The 25152-nt window shown below is 37.7% G+C and overlaps 1 protein-coding gene across 5 annotated transcripts in view; it reads right to left on the bottom strand.

The window, feature by feature from the left end:
- Positions 1 to 6144: 6144 nt before the first annotated feature.
- Positions 6145 to 25152, bottom strand: part of phldb1a (pleckstrin homology-like domain, family B, member 1a) — a 40983-nt gene continuing 21975 nt past the window's right edge. For 3 of the 5 annotated variants that reach the window (XM_034684373.1, XM_034684374.1, XM_034684372.1), the window contains 15 exons: positions 24537 to 24692; positions 24329 to 24439; positions 23206 to 23295; positions 22971 to 23093; positions 21084 to 21206; positions 20777 to 20935; positions 20456 to 20596; positions 19498 to 19605; positions 19334 to 19412; positions 18457 to 18604; positions 18054 to 18144; positions 16392 to 16538; positions 12866 to 13085; positions 7833 to 7918; positions 6166 to 7101 (listed from right to left, as the gene is read on the bottom strand). In XM_034684373.1, coding sequence (XP_034540264.1) covers positions 6961 to 7101; positions 7833 to 7918; positions 12866 to 13085; positions 16392 to 16538; positions 18054 to 18144; positions 18457 to 18604; positions 19334 to 19412; positions 19498 to 19605; positions 20456 to 20596; positions 20777 to 20935; positions 21084 to 21206; positions 22971 to 23093; positions 23206 to 23295; positions 24329 to 24439; positions 24537 to 24692 — 1923 coding nt within the window. In that variant the 3' untranslated portion in view covers positions 6166 to 6960. Of the gene's footprint in view, positions 7102 to 7832; positions 7919 to 12865; positions 13086 to 16391; positions 16539 to 18053; positions 18145 to 18456; positions 18605 to 19333; positions 19413 to 19497; positions 19606 to 20455; positions 20597 to 20776; positions 20936 to 21083; positions 21207 to 22970; positions 23094 to 23205; positions 23296 to 24328; positions 24440 to 24536; positions 24693 to 25152 lie in introns of all 5 variants that reach the window. The other 2 variants (XM_034684375.1, XM_034684376.1) reach the window with 1 other exon arrangement.

The following is a 25152-nucleotide window of genomic DNA, read 5'->3' as shown; positions in this document are numbered from 1 at the left end:
TTAAGTAAAGGGCAACTGTTTAATACTTAAATGAAAGTAGGTTGTGAAGACAGAAAGGGTAAATGTTATTTCGGGATAAATGCCCTGGCCACCCCTGCCTGTGTGAGAGCCTCAGTTGGGCCACCCCGGTCAAATAGTTCTGTACACACCCCTGTAGAGAAGCAATCTGATTTAGAGGCTGATTTATACTTCTCTTTTAAGTGTCTCCCTCAGCCTGTTGTCAGAGATGGGTGGCGCCACAGTTTCTTGACAGACATAGACCGCCCCCTTTAAAAGTGTATATGACTGACCATTACCTGCTGATAGGTTTTGAATACACGAACATGGCTTTCGTATTACTACTACAGTTCTCAAACTGTACACAACTCTGTGGCATGGCTTTGTTTTGGCAGGGGACTATTTGATTCACACCGCACTTTGTTTTGCGGCAGCACTCTGTTGCATCTCCGTTGCATCAGTGGTCCTCGCTCTGAGCGATTGGCTGCGCGTGCTCAGACTGTGCTGTTCTCATTGGTTGGAATCAGTAACATGTGAAATGTGATTGGCTGACGGCAGGTGAGGCACAGCGTCACTGTGTTGTTTTGTCTTTTTTCTGCAGTGCAGACTGTGCACATGTTTGAGGTAAACAAACCGGGCGTGGATGTCAGTGCGGCAGTTTTTAAGACTGAAAAAAAGCTCAGACGTCTTGTGGCACAAAGCTCATTCATATATTGTCAGAACGGAACAGCTTGTTGTAATAAAGTCCGGAAGGAGAATGTATCAGAATGTAACAAACTGTATGAGAGTACATACAATTTATGACGCGACTTAGGAGATACCCTGTAAAGTAAATTCACTTATGGGTGCACATTTTTTAGAAATGATTTCTAATGATTATGTCAAATAATGATATTTTCATTTTCTCAAATGTGTTTTAAAAAAAACTATCATATAAGATTATTCACTTTAACAGTAACTGTGTCATAAAATAGTTTGACACATTATTCACCCTTTGTTGATGACTTTTATTTAAATATATTTAGTGAACCCTCATTATTGTGGTTAATTTATTAAGCCACAGAAAAATATATTTGCTGTAAATGACTGTCAATTACTTTTATTTGAGGAATAAAGCTTTGTTTTTCAGTTTTCAGCAAATCCCGACACTAAGTGAATGAGCTGTTCTCCTGTTGCTATAGTAATAGCGGACACTGCCCCCTATTTTAGACTTGTTTTTTGGTTGCTGTTGCCATGGGATTTGCATCTCTCTCTCTCTCACTCCCTCTCCTTCTCTCTCTCTCTCTCTCTCTCTCTCTCTCACCGTACCTGCTGTTTTCCTTCCACCTCTCCTCTGTTTGTGCACCCCTCCTTCTCCAAAAAGTTCCTCCATCTCATTTGCTGAGTTGCTTCTCTGTGACATTCTACATTTTGCCAAAACCAATTGGCTCATTTCCAGTTCTGCTGAATTTGCATATTGACGGGACACTAGTGTAAAGCCTCTAATAGATTTGTCCACAGAACAGCATGTCTATGTATTGATTTATACCCTGAAAACATTCTACTTGTACTGATTACACGCGAGCACATTATCCAGGATGGCCCTAGAGCAGTTTTTCCAACACAAAGGCAGACCTGTCCTTTGAAAAGAGTTAATCTACATTAAGTCTGTGTGTGTAATTTATATTGAATTGGATCACATGTTGTCTAGGTCTCTGACAAGTCCATCTGCGTCAATCTGAGTCATTTAAAGTGACAGTCCTGTTTCAGGCGAGCCATTCAGCAAAATGCCCACTAAGTAATGGCTGTAGTATGAGTAAAGCTTTTAGACGTTTGTCGAAAGGCAACCTGATGCAATCTAGATAAATGTAGTTGTAATGGAGACCAGATTGAGATGGTAGAAGCTGGTGAAGTTGGAGGGTCTCTCAGGAAATGGCTGACAGCTCTCCCTGTCGGTATTAATTGGTCCACTGAGGGCTTCCTGTTTGCGTATCATGAGAGAATCCAAGGTGCTTCTCATACAGGTTCTTCTACTTTTCCATCTTGTCTTCACCATTTAACTATGACTCCCTTTGTCTTTATTAAGGGGTTAAATGTTTTAATTATGCAGAAAAAATGTCTTTACGTCTCTATCTTGTCTCAGATAATCTTCGCGGCTCAGACACTCAGACCAAAGTTTGGATAATCTACATTTTCCAGGCGTCTGTAACAAAAGAAAGGTAAAAACTTTAAACTGGTGGTAGAGTGAAGACACCCCTAAACTTTCTTCAAACTTGCATTCAAATGTTTTTCAGATGTTTATAATCATATCCAAAGCAAGACAAGTCAGTCCATCAGTTGACATCCAAACATTGTCTGAATATTGTGTATGAGCCCAGAAGTCAGAAAAGTCAATGCTGCACGCCAAGTGCACGTATGGCACGTTAGTAGGGGTTTCACCATCATTTCATCATCATCTCTCTCAGAATTTATTGTCCTCAACTTTTGCCCCTCTTTGAACATACGATGAAAACATGGAATTCGGTTACAACTTGTGAATAGGAGCCTCTCAGAGGGGATTTGGGGATGTTTTTTGTGTGTGTTCAGTTTACAAATCACTTCATTTGTTTCTGTGTTTGGCATGAAAACAGATAATGAAGTCTCCAAAAAGTGACAAGTGTAATATGATTTTCAATCATGAACATTATCAGGGCAATTTACATTCAGCCATGACAGATCTGAGGCAGTCTGTCACAGGGTTGTGTTTGTTTACTATTCCTCAAGGACTCCATGGTACATTAGAGGTTTTTTGATGTAAAGGACTACAGCTCCTGTTTTGCTCTCCTCTGGGATGTCACAGCTTTCAGGAGATCTCGCTTAACTCGCTTTAACTGACAGCATATCGGCCAGCAAAGCTCAGACATGATATGAGTAAACTTCACATTGTGAAAGTTTGTGTCATATCCTCATGTTGAATCCACAATGAAAAAATGAAAAACGGAGTTTTAGTTAAAAAGTCTAGGAGGTGTATCTGGAGTATGTCACAGAATTCAAAACATTTAATAATATGAATGTAACTTAAGATATTTTTACAGTTTGTGCATCACTTTAAAATTTCAGCTCCTTAAATAAACAGATCTGGATGGTTTCCTATGTGTCATTCACAGCACTCAGACTGTGTCACGCTGCCCTTCAAAGCCATGCAGCCCCCAGAGTCTGGACGTCTGCCACCTTTGAGTTTTACACCTATTTTCATTCAGCTCAAATGCTTCCTGTTTAACTTAACTGTCACATAGCTTTTTTCATTCTGACACTGACCTTTAATTTTAGTCAATCTGACTGAAGCTGCAAGCAGGAACACATCAATTCCTTGTCATTTACCGGTCTGTTTTCATGTCATATTTGAGTCTTTTTTAAGAAAAGCTTTCATTTCAAGACTTTTTATGAACACATCTATTGATCCATTTCCTTCTGAACTCATATGAAAACAAATAGACAAACAGGGTGAAAGGTCATTGCCATGCATTCCTGATTAGTAAAAGAAGTGATATTCAAAGGTGTTAGTTAAAGAAGCTATAAGGAACTTTTATTCTGTATTTATTTTGGGACCCTGTGATCTAACTCTTCTCCACTGTCAAACCCTCTCCTGCTTCCTTTGGCGAACTCATCACCAACTCTGAAACTTTGCACAGGTAATCAAATGAAAAAACACTTTTGGTCCAAATGTGGCACATAGTAAAAATAACAGATTAATGTTAGTTTGCTTTTTTTAGTCGTGCGCAGGCATGAGTACTAAAGACAACTGTTTTAAAAGCAGTCAATGCTCTTCATTGGAGATTTGAGGTGTATTAACCCTCCTGTTATGTTGCGGATTAAATTGACTCTTTTAAAATCTATTTTAGGCAGTACATGCCTACCAAACCAGCTAAATACAGCATAAAAATCTGGGCAGCATGTGACAGAAGAGGTGTTGTGTTAATTTATAAACATCACTTCATAAAAACATAAAAATAAAAATAAAATAAACAAAAATCTATGTCATGTAAAACTATTGTATTTATATTTAGGGATTTCTAATGTACATTTAAAAAAGTTTTAACATTCATTTTCATGAAAAACTAGTGAGTTATCCTCATTGAGCCATGATCTGTGAGAATTAAAGAACACCAATGGACTAAATCTTTATTTAAATGGTTAGTAATGGAGTTAAAAATTAGATTTAAAAAAACCTGATTTGGATTTTTGGGGGGTTCTGACACTTTTGGAATACCTGAATATGCCCCGGGTCAAATTGACCCGGGAACATTATTGCTGTTCCAGAGAAACTAACATAACAAGAGGGTTAAAAAGCACTTATTTTAACATATGTTTTAAAAAACAGATTTGAAATATGAAGACACTTAAAAAATAATTTATTGTCTAAAGTTGGATTGATAGAACCAGGACTGAACACATTCAGTTACATCAAGTTTTCCCACTGTGATCACACTGTTCACTCAACTTTAATGTTCAGTTCAATAAAAAGAATAATCTCTCACACTGGGGTGCAGCCTGCAATCTATATTTCTGTTGCCCTCATTAGGTCAACATGCGGCGCTTAACTTATTCTCCCCTCTGGATATTTTTCACTCATCATTGTTGTGCTTGGCGTGAAATCTGAAAAACATGTTTCTTTTATTGTAATTTAATGAAGTGTATGTATAGTATGCGCCCTTTTTAAAATTTAACTACTGTCAGTTTAGTTTGCCTTCAAAGAGAGTGACGATCATTTGTTCAAAGCGGTAAACATATAGAGAGGAAGTATCACTGGTGCGTCAGATGCATTAAGTGAAAGCTTCTTTCATCTTCTATATGTGCGTCTGTGTGTGTATGTGTGGGTGTGGGCATGTTGGAGGCAGGGCAGCAGAATTTTCCCTTTAATCTCCTAAATTAATTTGAACTCAGACGCGGATATAAAAACTTATAAATTACAAATGTCTGCGCTGAAGCTTTATGAAGGATGTAGGAGTGGAAGTCTTTGACGGGCGCAGATATAAACTCACACTCATGGCAGAGAGACGTCTCTATTTCATCAGAATGCTTGAGCTTGTTTTCAGACAAGGTTAATATCTCCCATTAATATTGACAAAACACATGTGAGACCAGTGCTAATTCACAGTTCGCCTATCATATTTTGTGCTTTAAAGGCCTGGGGGAAAGGCCAGTCTCATTAATATTTCACCAACAATAAGGCTGGGTGTCACTCACACTCATCACCGCGGTAATGAGCTCACACCGGCCTCTTAAAGATCTGTTTATTATTCAGACGGCTGCAGCAGAGACTTTAAAGAAAGTCAGAGTGTGGCACCATGTGTGAAAATCTCTCCCAAGGTCAGAGAAAAGCAGATGATTGGAATGAAAAGTGCACACACACATATAAGTGTGAACCTTTACCTGTTGTGAACTAAACTGGATGTTCGTTTTAATAAATATCTCTAAACGTAATTTTTTTTCCCCCGTCAAACCCGGGAAAATTGAAACTTAACCTTTCATGAGCTGAATCTAATCAGTTCCTGTCAGGGGGGAACGTGTGTTTCTGTGATACCTGAATGTCTGTTAAATATTCCAGTAATTCCTGCTTTAATTAATCACGAATCCCAGTCATATATTATCATCCATCTGCACATGTACAACAGATAGAGGGTGTGAATATATATTTACATGCAGACATTTAAACAAGAACTTGTTTATGAAGACTTTTTGAGATGCTCTTTACATGATTTTGAATTTCTCGATGTTGAATCATGCACGCTAAGTTCCATGTAATTTCACTCCATGTTGTTTTTTTATCCACGTGGTCTACATTAGTGCAGAGCCAGCCACACAGTTAATTACATTGTGCTAGAATTAAATATACGGGGTCTGTTTTTAAACACACAATCAGAGCTAATGAACCCATTAACTGATTCAACCACCTGACCATTCTTGTGTAAAGAGAGCGCTGTGTTAAAGGGAACACCTATTGTGTGCTCTCATTTAAATATGAATGTTAGAAGCTCATTAGGGCATATGAGATTATTGAACGCAGCTCGTTAATTAACAACTTGTTTGTAAGGAACACTAATTAAAGAAACAGGAACCGGTTTGTAACTGAATGTTCTCAGTTTAGCCAATTTGTCAGCAACAATCAAACAAACCAACAGCTGCATCATACATTTTTATTTTTTACATGGTAGTTTTACAATATCTTCATTAAAGTATGGTCTATGAATTTTGTTAAAATTGCTTATAGAAGGTTTCTTTAATAACTTTTTTGTTAAATACAGATACATAAAGCTGCGTTATTTTCCTGAATAAAAAGCTCTTATACCAATATATAAAGTCATATTAACATTTGTATTGTAAAAATCTGACAAAATTATTACAGAAAGTATTTGGCACCAAGTAATGTTCAGCAGATAAGTAACATGAGTCTTTAAAATAGCTTCGTTTTTTCTGATTTTTTTTGTGGTGTTGTATAATATTAAGATATTATTTATCATCTGTGAAAAGTTAACAAACTTGAGGGAAAAAGTACAAATGTATGTAAAAAAAAAAAAAAGATAGTAAATATCTGTTAAAGTGATAACAGCCCGACAGTTTGAGCTGAAGTGTGAAATATTTCATGTGTTTGTTTTGATATATATAAAAATGTATTTGTCATGTTAACATTACATTTTGTTGCTGGGTGTGTTCGATTTTAAATCAATTGACAAGCAGCTCAAACTATTCTCTTATAGTGGCTGAAAGATAACAACAAACCATATATCCTTACAAATGTACCTCCCACTCCGCCCTCATTTGCTCGAATGCATCAGGCTTCTTTTTTGAGAGCTCCACATTTTTCATCTCTTCAAACGTCCAGCTGTTACAAACCGTCTCGAGCTCGAGCTCCGGCAGGGAGCAGCTCAGGTGGAGTCTCAGGTGTCTTGGTGCTCATTCATTCAGTCCCTCCTTCATCCTTCACATCTGTCACCCGCTGGTCCCTCAGCTCATGAACTGCGTGTAGCCCTCGGCGCCCGTTACTATGACATCCATCCAGATCCTCATGGCCTCCGGGGACGGGGCCACCATGTAGTAAAGGCGGTCGTGGGTTTTCACACAGAAGGTCAATGACGGGTTTGGGCTCTGGAGGATGAAAGAGAGAGGGGGAGATAAATTGGGATCAAAGACTGCAGGCGGCACCTGTTGCATTTTTCCTCAACGATGATCATCTGAACAACACAGTGCACGATCATAGTACCTAAAAATCTGAACTCTGGCTAAGCCTTATTTGGGGGGTTTATAAAATCCTGCATCTGGGCTAATTTTAATGACAAGTCACTTAAATTTAAGATTAAAAAATCTTAATCCAATTTGCTGTAATTCAGATCCTACCCTGCCTCTAAAAGTGGCTTAAAGTTATTTATATAAATTAACATAATTCTATTATAATCACTTTAAAACACAAAGTGCAAACTTAAAGGGGGACATTACATTTTTTATTATGTATAATTAGTGTTCATAAAAGCTGAACATCTGACAATAATTTATTCACTTTATACACCATACATTACTAGTGAGACTAAAAAGTGTAAAAATATTATTCATTAGAATAATATAACGTCATTTTTATTTCTCATGCATTTTCTTAGTTTTGTTATTTGGAATTAAAGTTAAAGCAGGTTCAGGACCTTTACATGAAATAATGACTGTTTAAAAACACATGTATTCAGGAGGAAAAATTATTGTTTGAAATTAAAAATTAAGATTTTATTCCAGTGCCTACAGATCAATTAAAAAACCTGATCCAAGACAAACCTGCTTAAACAGCAGATGAAGTTCTGAACAGCATGTGATGATAAAAGAGTGTTTCTTACCTTTGTAGCGCTGCGTAGGTGATCGTAATAAACCTCTTCAATTGCCTGAAAGTAAATGAGTCCTTTCAGTTTGGTCTCATGCTTGTCTGAGGAGAAAAAGAAAAAAGAAACATATTAAGACACATTTCATTATGTCTTGTACTGATGCAAGACCTCTGTCAGCCCCAGCAGCACATCAGCCTGTGATGTGGGGTAACATTTAGATGTTTGTTTTCTGTCAATTAACAAGAAAAAAGTATTTATTCAGAAAAATAGTAATTCATGAATGTATTAAAGTTTATCAGATAAATAGTCACAGTTAACTATTATGATTAAAGTGTTCTGCCTTAAAAAAATGTGGTCTATTTTTTTATTTTAGTAATGTTACTTTTCAGACGGAGGAAACAGAATTATCAGAACAATAAAATTAAAAACCTAAACCATCTGTTGTAATGAATGCTTCATAAAATATATAAAAATTGGACTCAATGGTGTGAAAAAGTGCACAAAAAACACTACAGCTTTCAAACTGGGATTCCAGCTGAAAATAAGTGTTGTTATTATTTTACAGTGAGACTGAATTGTTAGTCGTGCAGATGATATGTAACTTTTCTCAGCAAGTTGGCCGAGTTGAAGTCAGCATTAAGACTGCGTTCACTTAAAATCCTTGAATGACTCATTTTGTTCTTTGATAAAAATACTTACAATCATTTTCTAAAATGTCCTGCTCAAGCCATTGATTTCTATTTTGATGTCTTAGTCAAAAAGCTTTACATCCTGAAACAATCTGTAAAAAATAACAATTTCTGATGGGCTTAATTGAATTTCTTTAAAATGTGAATTTGTGTCTTTTCATTGTTAAGTTTCAATAAAAGCAGTTTGAATAAAACAGATCGACACAAACATCCATGAAGAGAGAAGAAGCAGAAAACAGTTGTAAAATAATAAAGGTGTTAACTTTTTTTTTCTCTCATCAACACATAACCCATGAATAGGTATGAGCAGCGCTGTTTCACAGCAAAAGTTAATTACAGCAGTAAGTCTATTTCCAGCCATGCCTGCAGTCTTTACCATCCTATTAATCTGACTTGTTTTCTTCACTCCTACGTTCTGGATTGTCTCTGTGTTTTTTAGCCTTTTTCCTGCCGGCTAGGTTTACTGCTTCTTCTTCATCTTTTGTACATCTTGTAAAGAAATGTGTCTCTTTTGTTCCTGATTTGATCTTCCAGTACAACATTTCCCTTTAAGCAGGTCATACTTTCCGTCCAGTCCTTTGGATTTCTGTTATTTCTTCACAGAGTACCTTTAAAGTCACTTTGTGGAATAGTTTGTATAGTTTCAGGGAAAGCTGCGGAAGAAGTTAATCAGTCATCAAACTAATAGATTTCTCTGGTTTTGGGATTAACTGCAGGCATCACTGTGAAGTATACTTTTTTTTAAAGTGTCTAAAATCTTTTTTTACACATCTGTTTCAGAGTTTCCGTGTTCCTCTCCTGTCCAAATAAACACTGGTCTTCTTGTTTCTCTCACGCCCGGCTACGAAACAAACATCCAGCAACAATTAAAAGAAAATCTTTTGAAACACGTCTGACACTTTCTCCTGCTTCCCCCTTCTCCATAAGTCAAATCTGCTTAGTAATGAGATAAATGTTTTTGAAATGTGAGTTTCGTTTTATTAGTCACGAACAAGCCAGGAGCTAGCCTCCTCCCCAAGAAAAACACATCCAGAGAAAGTATTGCATCTTATTTCATCACCATCATCACCATCATCTTCGTCAGGAGTAAGAGGGTGAAAAGGCTAGGCAAGTGAGTGGAGAGAGAGCAGCAGAAAGGAGAAGAGGGGCGACAGTAATGAAAATATCCCTGGATCCTATTTTGAACGGGATTGTAAAATAATGTCTCCAAAACACGCTCGTGAATTATTCAGAAAACTAACTGTGCTCGTTTCAGATTCAGGGGACAGTCTGATATCCGTGAATTACAAACTCTCTTCAGTTTGAACACACAAGAACAAGGCGACGATTCCACTTAGTGTGGCTTTAATTACTGTTTGGTTCCAGATGAACAAACGCTGGTTGGGACAGAAGTCAGGGTTTCACTGAAGAACACAGCAGAGCGCAGCACTGCTGAGGGCTGAACTGAATAAATCAGGTCCGAGGCCTTGTGTACTGCGGGAAGTTTTTTATACAGAAAGTTTTTGAATACAAGATCTGAGTTTCCGCTCATTTTATCAGACTCTGTAAAAGGCCGGAAACTTCAATGAGACGAGCAGAATCGAGCAGAATTTGAACACAATGTGATCTTTTATAGGAAGAGTTCTTTTATGTAGTGTTTTCTGTGAAGTGAGGCAGTGTAGAGGGTATTAAGATGTCTTTGAGAGGGGCTTTAACCTGAAGGCCACAAATGCATGAGGGAGGGAAGGAAGATACTCACAAAAGTAGTTTCTGCAAATTTGCAGACAATGAAATGGATTTGGAGAGAAAGCCCTGACTTATGAAAATGTTTGGAGGACAAATTACAAGCTGAATGTGTTGAGCTGAAAAAGACTGAACTTCAAAATGTTTTATCTGCCGCTGAGTCAAATTTACTGATTTAGTTATTTCAGAATCTTGGGAAAACTTAAAGGTAATTTTCTAAAGAAGATGATATATCATGGGATCAGTTATGTTTCACAGTGGTAACACAGACAATGTTCTTTTAAAGTTGTTAAAGGTGAGACGTTGATAAACTTCTCCTCTCCTCTACAGTCTGCAGCAGGTACAATTAAATCTTTTATAACGCCTGAGTCTATCACATTTAGACGTTTTATGTTATCTGACACTTTCTGGTTAAATGACTTGCTGCAGTTGTCATGTTGTCACCATACATGCTGTTTGGTGCTCCAGATCTCTGCTAACATCAGACGTAACAGAAGGAAAGAATATTTTGTGTTCTTGTGATAGCAGATTGATTATCTCGTCAAGATGAAAAGCTTGAGTCTATCAGATCGCAGCATACAAAAAAAGAGTTGTATTTTGTTTTTCAGCTTTCTTACTGCGGCTCTAAAGAAGTTGTTTTCATTAAAACAATCTAGAAGACAGACAGAAGGGGTGATTGATGGATCCCTAAACGTCCTGTTTTTAATAAGAAATGATATTAGGAAGTGTTTTTATAAAAAAATATTTTCGGACATCTAATATGTTCATGACAATATTTTGACATTAATGTCACATCTGTGCTTTGTGTATTTTGATTTCTTTATTACCCTAAAATCTAGCATTTACTGTAAGTTTGCAAACCTGTTACCTGGTATACCAGGGGTTCCCAAAGTGTGGGTCGGGACCCCCTGGGGGGTCGTGAGACACAAATGGGGGGTCGTGAGATGTCTTCCAGAATGTTTTTTTTGTAAGCTATCTAAAAATAGTACATTTTACCCATTATAGTAAAAAATATCGACAAGTAGCTAACCTTGAAATAAAACCTTGAAAATAGAAAATGTAATGAGTTTTCTGCCTTTCTTTTTGCCAGATGACTCCTAGTTTAGGGTTAGTGAACAGTTAATTATCAAAAACATAAGTAGCAGTAGGTTAATTCATAACAGCACAGGAAACACAGACACATGCTCACATTGGTAGCTAATTTTCTCCAGACCAGCTAAATGAAGCCACATTAAATCACTTAGAGGGACACTGGGGGTCCCGAGTCTTTTGCACTTATATTTTGGGATCGCCGGCTGAAAAGTTCGGGAACCACTGTGCTACACGTTATTTAAGCTCAGTTTTCTCTGAATGCATGATTATAACCTCATGGCGGAGAAAATCTACATCCAGAATGCTATCCTGCATATGTAGTAAATACTGTAACAGTAAAAATCCTTCTCTCTTCATTTTATATTGGTATTTTAGTCGCACTGGTGTATAGCATACAGCTGACTTAGTCGATTAAAATAAAGGTTTTATTAATATGTGTGTTACTCACCAAATTTTATAGCTTGAGTTTAATATTGTTTGTTCCAGTGCGTCTTCTACAAAGAGTGCCAGGTGTAATGTATCTATTTTACTATTTCCAATGTAGTGTTTTAACAAATGTCTTGTTTAATAGATCCTTTTAAAATGCAGTAATTCTTGCTCTCCTTAAGAGTGAAGGAAGAAAGTTTGCAGAGGTGTAGATATTACCTCTTCAATAACACCTTCATGCTCTCTTGTTTATTGCATTTTATTTTGAGTGAGAACTTGTCATCTTGGGTTTTTTTTGTTGAAATTTAGCCAAATAATTTGTCATCAGTATGTAAAGAGAGAGAAAAGTATTCCTGTTGCGATACCTTCTCAGTTAATAAAGTACTGAAGTTCAAAGTTAAGGCACCAGTTCACAGGAAATGCTCTTGGAACAGCAAGGGCCTTTAAGTGCTGCTTAGGACTTGAAGTTTAAGACACTCATACTTGTTTTCATTAATCTTGAGATAGTTTAAAGCAGGAGTTCCCAAACTTTTCAGCCTATGACCCCCAAAATATTGGTGCCAGAGACTCGCAACCCCCTCTGTCCCTCAAAGTGATTTAATGTGGCTTCATTTAGCTGGTCTACAGAAAATAAGCCTACCTATATGAGCGTGTGTCTGTGTTTCCTGTGCCTTTATGAATTAACCTACTGCTACTGATGCTTTTGATAATTAACTGTTCACTAACCCTAAACTTAGGAGTCATCTGGCAAAAAGAAAGTCAGAAAACTTATTACATTTTCTATTTTCAAGGTTTATTCAAGTTTAGCTACTATTTTTTCAATATTTTTTACTATAAAGGGTAAAATGTACTATTTTTAGATAACTTATAAAAAAAAACATTCTGGAAGACATCTCACAACCCCCCATTTGTGTCTCACGACCCCCCAGGGGGTCCCGACCCACACTTTAGGAACCCCTGGCTTAAAGTAATGCATGTGCCTGTAGGAAACCAAAAACAAATGATATATCTTCAGGTTTCTCCTCATATTGATAACACTTCCTCAGTAAACTAAGCTAAAGACATGTTTATTGAAGACACACACTCTTATATTCTACACTAGTGCTACTGTTTCCTCACCGACGTAATAAGAGAAGTTCCTCTTCAGACGGTCGAAAACGAACCAGCGTTTCTTCCATGATTTGATCTTGCCGCCCATCTTCACCAGGTGGCCTTTGCACATCTTCTCAGTGAGGTTGACGAAGGGGCAGGTGTCTATGCAGTGTCCTGAGGACTCCACATGAGAACGCAGGTCAAACTCCTCCTTACGGTTTGGCAGGTAGCGCGTCATTGGACGGGCCTGCAAAGAAAATGTTTGATAGTATTACATGTCAACCAGGCAGAGTAAGAAGATGAAGATATAGTGGAGTAAGTAGCAGAACTGTTTCAGGTCTGTTGGGGCTAAATTGAGTCACAAAGTATTCTTAAGTTAACATACAAGTCCAGATCAAAGGTCTTATTTGACAATTCTTGATACACAGCGTTCTATTTGGGTTACTCATTAAATATTCACTGAGTATGATATGATGATCTTTGAGGCTGAATGTCTTGGTTTTTATTTTAATTCATCCGGATTTTATTTTAAACTCTTTAAGGATTTAAGTTTTAAATAAGAAAAGTTCTATGAACAAATTATCATGAACTGGTTTTCCTTTTACATCGAGGGCATAAAAACAAATCTGAAATCTGTTTCATATGTTGAAATGTTAGCAGAAACTTACCCTGACTGTGATGAAAAGTAGCTAATGGAGACTGTAAAAGTGGAGGGAACAATAAAAGGTGATACTAACATCTCTCTTGCTAATATAACTTGTATCCTAGCAGCAGCATAAACCTGTTAAAGCTCCTCTTAAGAACTTTTAGTTTGTGTAGATATTGATGACCCCTGTGGACGAAGCAGTACTTCTTCTCTGTTTGCAGATTTTGTACCGAACATGTGTATGTAGCGTTTTACCTCATCCAGCTTTCTTTTTTTTTTACAGTCCAAAATATTATCTATAAAAAATCTCACAGAAAAAATGTCAACAAAGGTTGTTTTGCAGCCAGTTTTTCTCGCTGATGGTCTATTTGCACCCTGCACTACCTCACTTACTGTTTTATCTATTCATCTATTCACTCCATTATCCATAATTAGTCTAGTTTAGTTTAACTCATATAGTCAGCCCTTTCTAGTCTGTCCTCATGTTGTTGTTTCGTCTTGTTTTTATTTTCTGTCTTTGTTGCCAGTGTATTGTTTGTCGTTTTATTTGCACTTGCATTGCTTTGCACCTGCCATGTGAGAAACGTTATTTTGTTCAGCTGTATACAAGCTATCCAGATGAATGACAATAAAGTTTGAGTTGAGTTGGGTTGCGTTGAGTTGAGTTGCTTTAGTGTTGTGTCGTCAAATCGAGGCATCAGCATTAATTTCAGTCTGTTTGATAACCACTGAAAGACTTTTCACAGGAGCTTTAACTATAAAGTTAGCTGAAAGCTGAGGGCAACTTGCTCCAAGCTACTTTATTTGTCAGCCAATTAACCAGGGAGACTCTCTTCTGAAGCTCATTTTTCATCCAGCACATACACTCAATTGTAAGCTAGCAGAGTGGGAGGACATATTTGCTAAAACTGACAAAAAGTGTATTTGACTAGAAAAACACGCAACCTTTACATAATAATTAAAACTAGGGCTGCAAAGAACACTGAATGGGCCTAAATGCATGGCAGAGTTCGGCTTCTGTTGTAGTTTGTTGTAGATTGTGTTGCACCTGTTTTTGTCTTGTCAAAAAAGAGTAAAAATATCATGTGGACACAACATGAAGTGAAAGCGCAGAGTGTAATGTCTATGCTAATCGACTGAAGTATGTCACACAAGACTTACTGCCTCTTACCGTATGTGGCACAATGACAAAAAGGCAATTTTGACTTGAAGGTATATTTGGAATGAAACTTTTATAAAATATGTCAGATTTGGACTCCGTATGTTAATGGAGTTAATTCTGGAAGGACCCCTAGAAATGGTTGTGGTCTCTTTTTTGGCCCGATTTTTCACAATGGTGGACTTCCAGATGAGATTTCACCTCGAGGTTGAGAGAGTATTCTTTAAGTAAACTATGGGTAAACTGCTGGGGGCGCTTTCAAAACAAGTTCCCACTCCCATTCTTAACACCAATGAAATACTAAATTTTCATCAGATCTGATGTGTGTGAAGTTGTCATGTATTTCAGGCATATTCAGACTTTAATAATAGAATTGATTTGCTCAACAACAAAAAAAAAGGAAATCTAGCAACACTGGCATAACATTTTAACCCTCCTGTTATGTTTGTTTCTATGGAACAGCAATACTGTTTCTGGCTCAATTTGACCCGGGGCATATTCAATTATCCAAAAGTGTCAGAAACCCAAAAAATCCCAATACACATTTTTTAAAATCTAATTTTTAACTCCATTACTAACCATTTAAATCAAGATTTAGTCCATTGGTGTTCTTTAATTCTCACAGATCATGGTTCAATGAGGATAACTTACTTGTTTTACATCAAAATTCATGTTAAAACTTTTTTTTAATGTACATTGGAAAGCCCTAAACATAAATACAATACTTTAACATGACATAGATTTTTGTTTATTTTATTTAAAATTTTTATTTTTTTTATTTTTATGAAGTGATGTTGATAAATCAACACGACACCTCCTCTGTCACATGCTGCCCAGATTTTTATGCTGCAATTAGCTGGTTTGGAAGTCATATATTGCTTAAAATAGACTTTAAAAAGGGTAAATTTGACCCGCAACATAACAGGAGGTTTAAGTGTTCACCTGAAAAATGCTAGACCAATTGTTTCTTCTACTTTCTGGTCTCCATCAACTCTTAAGGGCAATATCTGACTCTTTAGCTGCTTAATGCTCCACTGTCAGAGCTAGTTAGGAACAGTTTTTGTCTGCTAATGGTTCAGCAGTGTACAGCTGGCGTTTGGATCTTTATAAGCAGGAAGAAAAGCTGTCAGCTGGCTAAAAAAAGGACTTTAATAGAGGAGCAGTGAGAGGGAAGCGAACCAGTATAGTTGCATCAGTAAAAACAAAATCATGTGGTGAAAGAAGCTAAAATTCAATGTTAAGTTGACGGGAGCAAAGGATTCAAGAAATATAATAATGGTTATTATTACACAGATAATCATTAATACTAAATTAATAGAAATTATAGACAGCAGAAGCTCAGGACCAACGTCAAGGGGGCCTACATAAGTTGGATTAAGTGTTTCTGTATTTGATAATAAGGGGATATTTGTTTACTGACATAACTGACAACTCAGATAACTGTAAATTCAATACTTTCAGTCAAGACTTCAGCTTTATTTATTTGTACATTATGTTTCTGTGCACCCTCCTATCCATTTCCCTCTCTGTTCTTCCTCTCAAACTCTCCTCCCTCCTTGCCACCCTCTCCTCTTTCTCTCCTCTTCCCCTCCTCTTCCCTAAGAATCTTTGATCTTTCCACACACCCAGCCTCTCTTTAGTGTCTCTCCTCTCATCCTCTCCCCTAAGTCTAACGTCCCCTCCTCCCTCTTTCCCTCCCCTCCTCTTGCGTCTCTCTGCCGCCCGTCTCCTCCCGCTGCTCCACTGACCTGGGAGAAGTGCTTCTCTCTCATCTTCACCTCCTCCTCCACCAGCCTCTGCCTGTGGGCCGTCTCATCCAGAAGCCTCCTCTCAGCCTCCTCTCTCCTCCTCCGCTCCTCCTCCAACATCTGCCGTCGAGCCTGCACCTCCCTCTCCTGGGAGCGTCGGCAGAGGAGACAGAGGCACAGATGGGGAGAAGAGAGAGGGGAAAAATAACAGGGGGGAAAAGGGAGATGGGGACAGTATGTAAATGGAAGGCAAATATTGCAATACAAAGTGAGTGAGTGTCAGAAGAGGCACAAGAGAATTCAAGTCCCAATCCAGGGTTTTGTAAAATATATCCTTTTAGTCTGAATATAGAAGAGTGAGCTTTGCTGATGTAAAATGATCCTTTGCAGCTTTCAGACACTTACATTCTGGTCTCCTTTATTTCAACATGTAGAAATAATACAAAGGTAAACAAAGTACTGATTACTTCATTTTACTTTTGCAATCATTCACTATGTGTGTTTTCTTTTTCTTTTTAACAAAAAAAAAATCTGGGACTCCTGTGATGATTCAAAGTTAGTGTTCAACAACTCCCACGAGGGGTAACGTGTTTGGTGATGATATGTCACAGTTATACAAAATCTCCTCTACAAAATTCAAATCCAACTTTAAATACAAAGAGTATAAAACATGGTTATTAAGTGTTTTAAATGAATGTGTAAAGTTTACCTCCCTCCAAAAGTTTCCTGCAGTGATTATAAGATTAATTATTTCACGTTATTTGCATACATTTGCCCCATCATTTTATACTGATATGTTGCATTATGTTACCGTTTTTGCATGATCCTGACTTCATATGTAATATCAAAATAATCCTTGCCTCCATTTAGGCAGTTTTTGCTGGATTACCTTTTGTCATATATTTCCTTTATCATGAATTAATCTTAGAATCAAATTTATTTTGAAGAATTTTTCTTGTGGAACTTTATTTCTATAAACTTAGCATGTAATCCATTTTATTTTCCCCATCGTTATTGTTGAAATTGTTGTCACAAGGTTCCTTTAGCCACAATGCCTTTTTTTTAACCCTTAAAAATAAAAGGTTTGATTTTGCTCAGAGCTAAAAGAGCTTCGATATAAACAATTTGCACAGAATTTCTTAATTTCAAGGTAGGAGATAACCTCCGACAGTAACTTCTGTCTTCAGTATTTGTAAAAGCTGTAGTTTAATTATTTTTTTAAACTAGAGCTGCAATGACAGTAACTTTTGTCTCCAGTATTTGTAAAAGCTATATTTTTTTCATTTAACAAAAAATATTTTAACTACAACATTATACCAAAACCCAGGACGATGTGAAAAGCTTGTTTTTGAAGAAACAAACCAAAGATAGTACATTTTTTATAATTGTCAGAAAAGCTGAAACTGTCTGTATCATGTTCACTTATGCTTGATTGGCTAACCCTTTTAAAATTCATGAATATATTTGTTAAATGGCCAGAATGATTAAATTTTTTATGTTTCACTTCAAAAACACTGAAACAATGAATGGTTTATAAAATGAGGAACTGATAAGCGATAAATGAAGAGACTGTTGCAGCTCCTGGATTCATGTTGTGAGTGATGGGATGAGCGATGACCTTCGTGAAGTCGTTGCGTCCACCTTCGCACAACAGACACTCACTCTGTTCTCTATGAGCCGGGCTTTCTCCTGCTGCGCCTCCTTCAGCATCTTCTCCATCTCCTCTATCCTCTGGGCCTCTAGCCCACAGGCACTACAACACACAGAGGGAGAGGAGTGTGTGATGACACGGCTGTGACAACAGTAAACACACATGCCTGGAAACCAAACACTGACAGCAGGAGGAGACGCAGACAAAAACAAAGAGCAGCTCTAAACTGAAGCTTTGAACTTACTGAAACACTGAAAACTAAAAACAGTTGGCATGGCAACAGCCAGTGTACCAGACATGTAACAAAACATGTTGTCACAGGAACAAAGCCCAGTGACCCTTCTCCTGGGAAACGGGGCAGATTTGAGTGTTCCCATGGAAACAGAGCCAATTGCTCATTTCCCAGTCTCTCACCTTTCTGGGGTACAGGCGGAGTTGTTGCCGGTGGAGACGCTGGTCTCCATGCTGTCTGAGCTCTCCAGGCTCAGGGTGTCATACGCCTGGTTTCCACTGGGCGGCGTCTGGTGATGCAGGATGGAGTGATGAACTGTGGGAGACATATCTGTGTAGGCAGAGGGATACAGAGACAGCTGTCACAGACTCCCAGCGCCCTCTACTGACACAAGTCTGTGCACCCTGTTAATCCTTACTTTATTAAACAAAGTAGCTCTGACACACTAGAAAAAAGTAATTCAAAGCTATTGGATTGGACCGCATTTTGAATACGGTGTGTTTGAAAGGAAAAACTGATTACGAAATCAGATCAGGGTTAATCAGGTGATCCATCAGGATTGTTATCCAGTTAAAACCTCCATATTGCGGTCAAAACTTTCGAGTAGGATTGGGTTATTTTTTATCCAAATAATCTGGATTATCCTGATCTCACCAGATGGGTGAATCAAGGCTGAATTACATGAACAAATTGTGATGAAACTTTCAAGAAGATCAAGCAAGGCATCACTTAAATGGTGATGGTGATGGTGATGGTGATGTTGATGCGTAAGGCATTTTTAGGATTGTTTATGAGGTGGACTTTGGAGTGGTAAAAATAAAGGTTCTGCTTCCATTAAAATGTTACCAAATAGCTGTAAATATCAAACATAAAACATTAAATTAAATGCAACTGTCAGTGGCTTTCCGTTTGTGTGGATTTTGTGAAAAGTGAGCTAACTGGATTACTTGATCCTACATAACAATATAAGTGGTTTTCATAAACTGGATCATTTGTATCCAGAGAATAAAACTCTCCAGTGAGCTGTATATTTGACACAAGACTGAGGGACCACAGTACCTTTGTTCTGCATGACAAACTGCCTCCTGGACTCCATGTCTAATGGGTTTGACATCTCTCTCAGCATTAACTGTAAACCCTGAAAAACACATATGAACATCACTCAATCAACTACTTGGCAGGTTTTCTATGATTAGCAACATGTTTTATACTGATATGCTCACCTTGCTAGATGCATTTCTTTCATGAGCAGGACCACTGGAGTGCAGCAGAGCTGCAGCGCTGCACAATGCTGCCTGACCAACTTCACCATCTGACTTTGACTTTAATAGCTGAAAGAAGAAGCAATGATTAGTTACGTTTTTCTTATATCCATGAGATTCTTTAGAAATTGGTTTGTAGGTTGAGATGTTTGACTGTTAGAATTTATCTGAGCAGTGATGGACAGTAGTTAAATATACTAATATTATTATTATATATTATTATTATTATACATAATATTAATATTATTATTATAATTATTGTTTTTATTATTATTCATTATTATTATTATTATTATTATTATTATATTTATTTTGTACACAAGTATTCTTCAAAAGTATTTCTCTTGAGTACATCATTTTTGAAGTACTTCATATTTCTTAGTGTTTTGTATGTTCTTTGCAGATTTAGGTATTGAAGATGTGCCACATTCTTGTGAGTGAAAGACCTGCACAATTCTTCCAGCACTGCATCATTGGCAAATAACATTTTTATATGTTTGTTGTAAAAATGTTAATGTCAGCTGAAGACATACTGTTTTTTATTCATCCTAATCTGACAGAGAAATTAATTTTCTTGTATCTTAGAAGTGAGAATAAAAAGCTGTTTCTGAACTCTGAACACTGATGAATCAGGATACTTTTCACAGCTTTCACTGTTTTATTTGTTTTATTTATGCTTGCAGACTTAATGCCCTATTAAAAGATTAGACTTACCCATATTCCAGCATCCATTTTCTCACCAATGGTGACAAAGTTCACGCCCTTTCATTAAAATGACCAATTAACAAAGTACCATTTACCCTAGCAGTCCACATTAACCCTGTTTTATTTTGTCCACTAGGGGGTCTTATAGTCAAAGAAATGAGGATGGTAGAATGGCTACAGAGAAGATGTGAGCGAGAAAGAGTGGAGATTGTACCTGCCCCTGTCTGCGTGTGGAAAAAGTCTTTGCAGGCAGTGGAGGAGGACATGACTGAGACTCTCCAGCAGCCATGATGTCCTGGTACCAGCGCTCGAGATTAAGTGGAGGCATTACATTCCTGCTCAGCTCAGGCTGGCTCTAAGGTGATGAAAAGCATTCGAGCAAAGAGAAGGGAGCAGTGCAGGAGCAAAAATCAGTGCCAGAAGCATCAAGCAGGTAAAAAAAGATAAGCAGGACAAGAGTTCCTGCAGCAATATAAAAAGCTGTGGTGGGGCTACAAGAAAAATAGGGCCCATCAGTTGAGAAAGAACAACAAACCTTTGCAGATAGAAAGGAGGGAGGTCCACATGCAGCAGAGTGGCATGAGAAGGTAGATTGAGAGTTGGCAAGTTGGAATGATGGAGTAGATGAGGAAGAGGAGGGGTCAAGTCTCTGCATCCCAAAGATCTGGCTCAACTGACTAACTGTGATGTACTCCTTCAAACAGACAACCAGTCAACATGGACACACACAGAAACAAGACATAGACCAGGATGAGAAAACAAGGTGAAATACAAAGTTTAGAAAATGCAAGAAAGACTTTTTTGTGATATGAAACATATCAGAGAGCAGACAGGGTTTCTACCTCACATGGCAGAGTTGGATGTACAGTGAGGGACAGGCAGTGGAGAGCAGCAGGGGAAGAGGAGTGAGGTTGCAGAGCAGCACTTCCATACATCTTATAGACATCAGAGAGCCTGAGGTACTCCTGCACCAACAGCCAAACACAGGGGTCAGAGGACTGAAGAGTCAATGCTTAAAGCCATGCATTGCTTGCATTCAGACATCAGAGCTCACTAACCCTCTGTTTAAGACGGGTACATGGCAGACACTTCAGATTAGTAATCCCCAAATTCATCTTTCAGGTATCTAGCATAGACCTGCTTATGAAATGATTATCCTCGGTTCTCCATATTCACAAAGCAGCCATTTTTCTCATTTTTTCCAATTCCTACTAATTTTATGTGACTTTATAACACAGCATGGAAGGGTCTGAAAACCTAGCTAAAGGTAATGGTGGCTAGCTAACAGAAATATTCACTGAGAATTTGTTGAATGCTAATATTATCTATTGTGACCATAACAATAAATAATATAAAGTATGAATAACATAGGTAAGGACCAAGCAGCAACCTCCGGTCTGAAATATGAGTCTAATGTGGAAGTGGTAAAAACTGCAGTTCCTCGAGGATCCGCTTGAGGCTGGCTCTGGAAGTACCGGAAACCACATACACACCAATTCAAAAAAGACGATCTTTACAGCAGAAATAAACATGTTTACAGCCTGGTACAAAAGACGAGTGTACTCTGGACAGCTCATTTCTCGATCGGCCCACACTGTACGGGGGGTGATGTTTTTTTCCAACGCGGCAATTTCGAAGATATTGAGGTCATGAGTCTTCCAATGAGAGGCACAGCTGCCTTGATTGTCATGCGGGAACACTGTAGCTGTTGGCTAGGAGACTCAAAGCCCGCCTCTTTACGTCACAATCGCTCGACAGCAGCAATATGGCTGCCGCCACCAATTGGCCTCAAAACAGCGCTTTAGAAACAGATGGGTGACGTCACGGATACTACGTCCGTATTTTATACAGTATAAGGTATGGATGTGGTCAGCGTGATGTCACCTATTAGTTTATTTAGAGTGAAGCCCAAAGATAGTAGTCGCCATATTGAATTCTCAAAACAACTCCAGCATGAAGAGAAAAAGAGGTGAAGTTGGGGCCATAGCTTAGCTGCCTGGCAAAATGCTACAACACCTGTCTGTCAAATAGCATGTGTTTCTAGTTATGCCTAATCCATTCAATACTCTGTAATAAATACAGAGGAGTTATAAAAGATATTTACCCCCCAAAATGTTGTATTCGCCAAAAGAGTATGCTGTGTGTTGTATGAATGTGTATTATTTATTGTACTTTTCTTATTTATTTATGTGTTCTTGTGTCATTGTGGTGACTTTTGTAGGAGCAGGTAACGTGCAGCACTGATGTCAAAGACAAATTTCCCTATGGGGACAATAAAGTACATCGTATCGTATCGTATTGTAAAAAGGCCTTTAAATGTGGGGTTTCCTTTGTTCTCAGAGCAAACCTCACATTGATATACCTTGGAACTGCAGGTTTTGGCACTTGTATATGGGGTTCAGTTTTTAACACTGGAGGTTGCTGTTGTCTTGTAGCTAATGCAATTTGCTGTTTGCCTTTAAATATGGCATGCTTTTCATCATAAGCTGTTCAGTAACCATTGGAAAAACAATTCAATAATAAGAATTAGTCATTTTCCCTCTGTTCCCTGTGTTTTCAAGACTTCAAAACATATACATTTTATGAGCATTTGTGATTCCTCGCCTTAGAAAGAGGCTGATGTGTGAATATAGTAAATTACTTCAATTAGAGAGTGTATACTTGACAATCTGGAGAACATACAGGCCTAAAAACATAGAGAAAGACAAACACTACAGCACAGGAATTACCTCTTGCGGCCTAACAGGATAGAGTTCAGGGGAGGGGATGTGAGAGGAGGAGAAGGAGGCAGAGGAGGGACAGGGGCTACCGTCCACATAAGCAAGGTCAGGTTCACTGATGTGAAGGAACTCCTGTTTGAAAAGTTTATCTCAGTTTTAAAAAATAAAGCAGTAAGCCTTCCCCAGCTAAGTAAGTAAGTCAGTCACCACAGACAGTCGTGATGTCACTCATGTTCCTGCTCACCTCTTTCATGCTATTGCTGTGTTTTGGGAAGTTTCTCCCTCCTGTCAGGGCGTGGTACCTCTTCTCCATGGCAATCAACCTGTCCTGCTCCTAAAAGGTAAAATCCGTACAGACATAGTTAACACTGCAATGAGTTACTGTCATGAATTGAAATATTTCCCCTGGTATATACTGCAATAACTCAAAATCTTACCAAGTGAAATTGTCTCATTTTTAGTCAATTGTCTTATCCCACTTGATCTAAGGTAAATTTACTTAACAAGTAACATTTGAGCAAGATAGAGGGACTTGTTTTAAGACAATGCATCTTAAATATCTTGTTAAGTCAAAAACAATCTTGAAATGATCTTGTTTTGAGTTGTAATTAGAAGAAACAAGGTTTATTTTACATTTCATACATTTTTCAAGCTGAGATCTTATTTGTAGAAGATGGATAATCTTGATTTTGCTTGATTTAAGTAAATGCATTTTATTGGAGAATCTATCAGAAAACAGCTCAATTGATAAAAGAAAGAAAGAAAGGAAAGTTGTTTTTTTTAAGGGTGGGTTACAGTTTTCAGGCACTGTTCCTTCTAAATCAGATAAAAATATACATCCTCAAACTACATGCACACAATGAAACACCTACTTTTGAGCATATCTGGCTTATCCTAAAAAACAACATGACTGAATATTAGTATATCCAGCTCATTATGAGAAGACATTATATCTCAAAATGCTCAAATTAAACTTTGTAATCTTATTTAAAGTACAAGATGGTCTTAAACCAGGAGAAGTGTTGCTATAATACAACTCAAATTAAGGTGAATATATCTTAAATGAAGAAGTTGACATGAAATGTATTAGTGCAGAAATCTTTTTTTGAGTGAAAAAATACTAATTGTTAGCATACCTGGCGTATTCTGAGACACTAAGCTTAAAATTACTGGTAAAATATTGCTTAAAATATGTTTCCCCTGCACAGTTTTCTAAATATTACGGCTTATTTTAAGAAATCTTACCAAGCAAATTTTCACTTGTTCTATTGGCAGATTTTTTTGAAATAAGTTTTTTTTTCTTGTTTTTGGAGGGGCATTTTTTCCAGTGTAAGCTACTGGTGTATTAATTATCTTAGCAGGCTAACCTTGTATAACAGCTGCAGAGCCACAGCCCTGTCTTTAGCCATCCTCTCACAGTCTTGAGTTGCTTGTAACCCCAGCTGCTGCACCTGAGCTTCCAGAGCACCCATCTTCTCCTGCAAATAAACAATGCCTGTCTCTTAATGCCACACTGAAATACGATCTTGTATCAGTTACTCATGTGCGCTTTGTGTTTCTGTTTCTGCATCCTACCTTCCTTTTAGCAACGCTGCAGTGATACTCAGCTCTCTCCTGAAGAAGCTGCGAGCTCTGGGTGTCCTTCCTCTCCTCCAGGCTGCTCTCTGCCTCCAGCTGACAAAACTCCAGCTCCTCAAACTGCTTGGTCTCAGACTCCAGAGCTTCAGCTTTCTACATGCAGATGTACAAACAGGTTATTCAAACTGTGTGAATCATTCAAACGAACTTACCCAAGAGTAAAGCAGATGATATTCTTTGGTTTTCTTGTTGTAAACAAAATCCCAAGAAAAGACCAGAACCAACAATGAGTAACGAGCTTTGTCGCTTTATCCAAAGCGGGATGTTATTCTCCTTCAATGATCATCAATAGTTGAAAATAGTACAAAAACAGAACACAAGCAGTATTCACTTCACTGCTTGAGAAACAGGATTTTTCCTGAATATCCTTAGGCTGTCTTCACATTTGGACACTGGAGTGATGCATTGTTTGTTTTAGTTGTTTTCATGGGATATGTTTGCAATACAAGGACATTATCTAATAATGTCAACGATAAAGACACTATCTTGACAATCTAACTATGATCTGCCTGAAAGGTAAAATGTGACTTGAATCATTCATTGTAAAAGGCAT

The sequence above is a fragment of the Notolabrus celidotus genome, chromosome 5, assembly GCF_009762535.1.
Source record: "Notolabrus celidotus isolate fNotCel1 chromosome 5, fNotCel1.pri, whole genome shotgun sequence".
NCBI lineage: Eukaryota > Metazoa > Chordata > Actinopteri > Labriformes > Labridae > Notolabrus > Notolabrus celidotus.
This window is presented reverse-complemented; position numbering and strand designations above follow the sequence as displayed.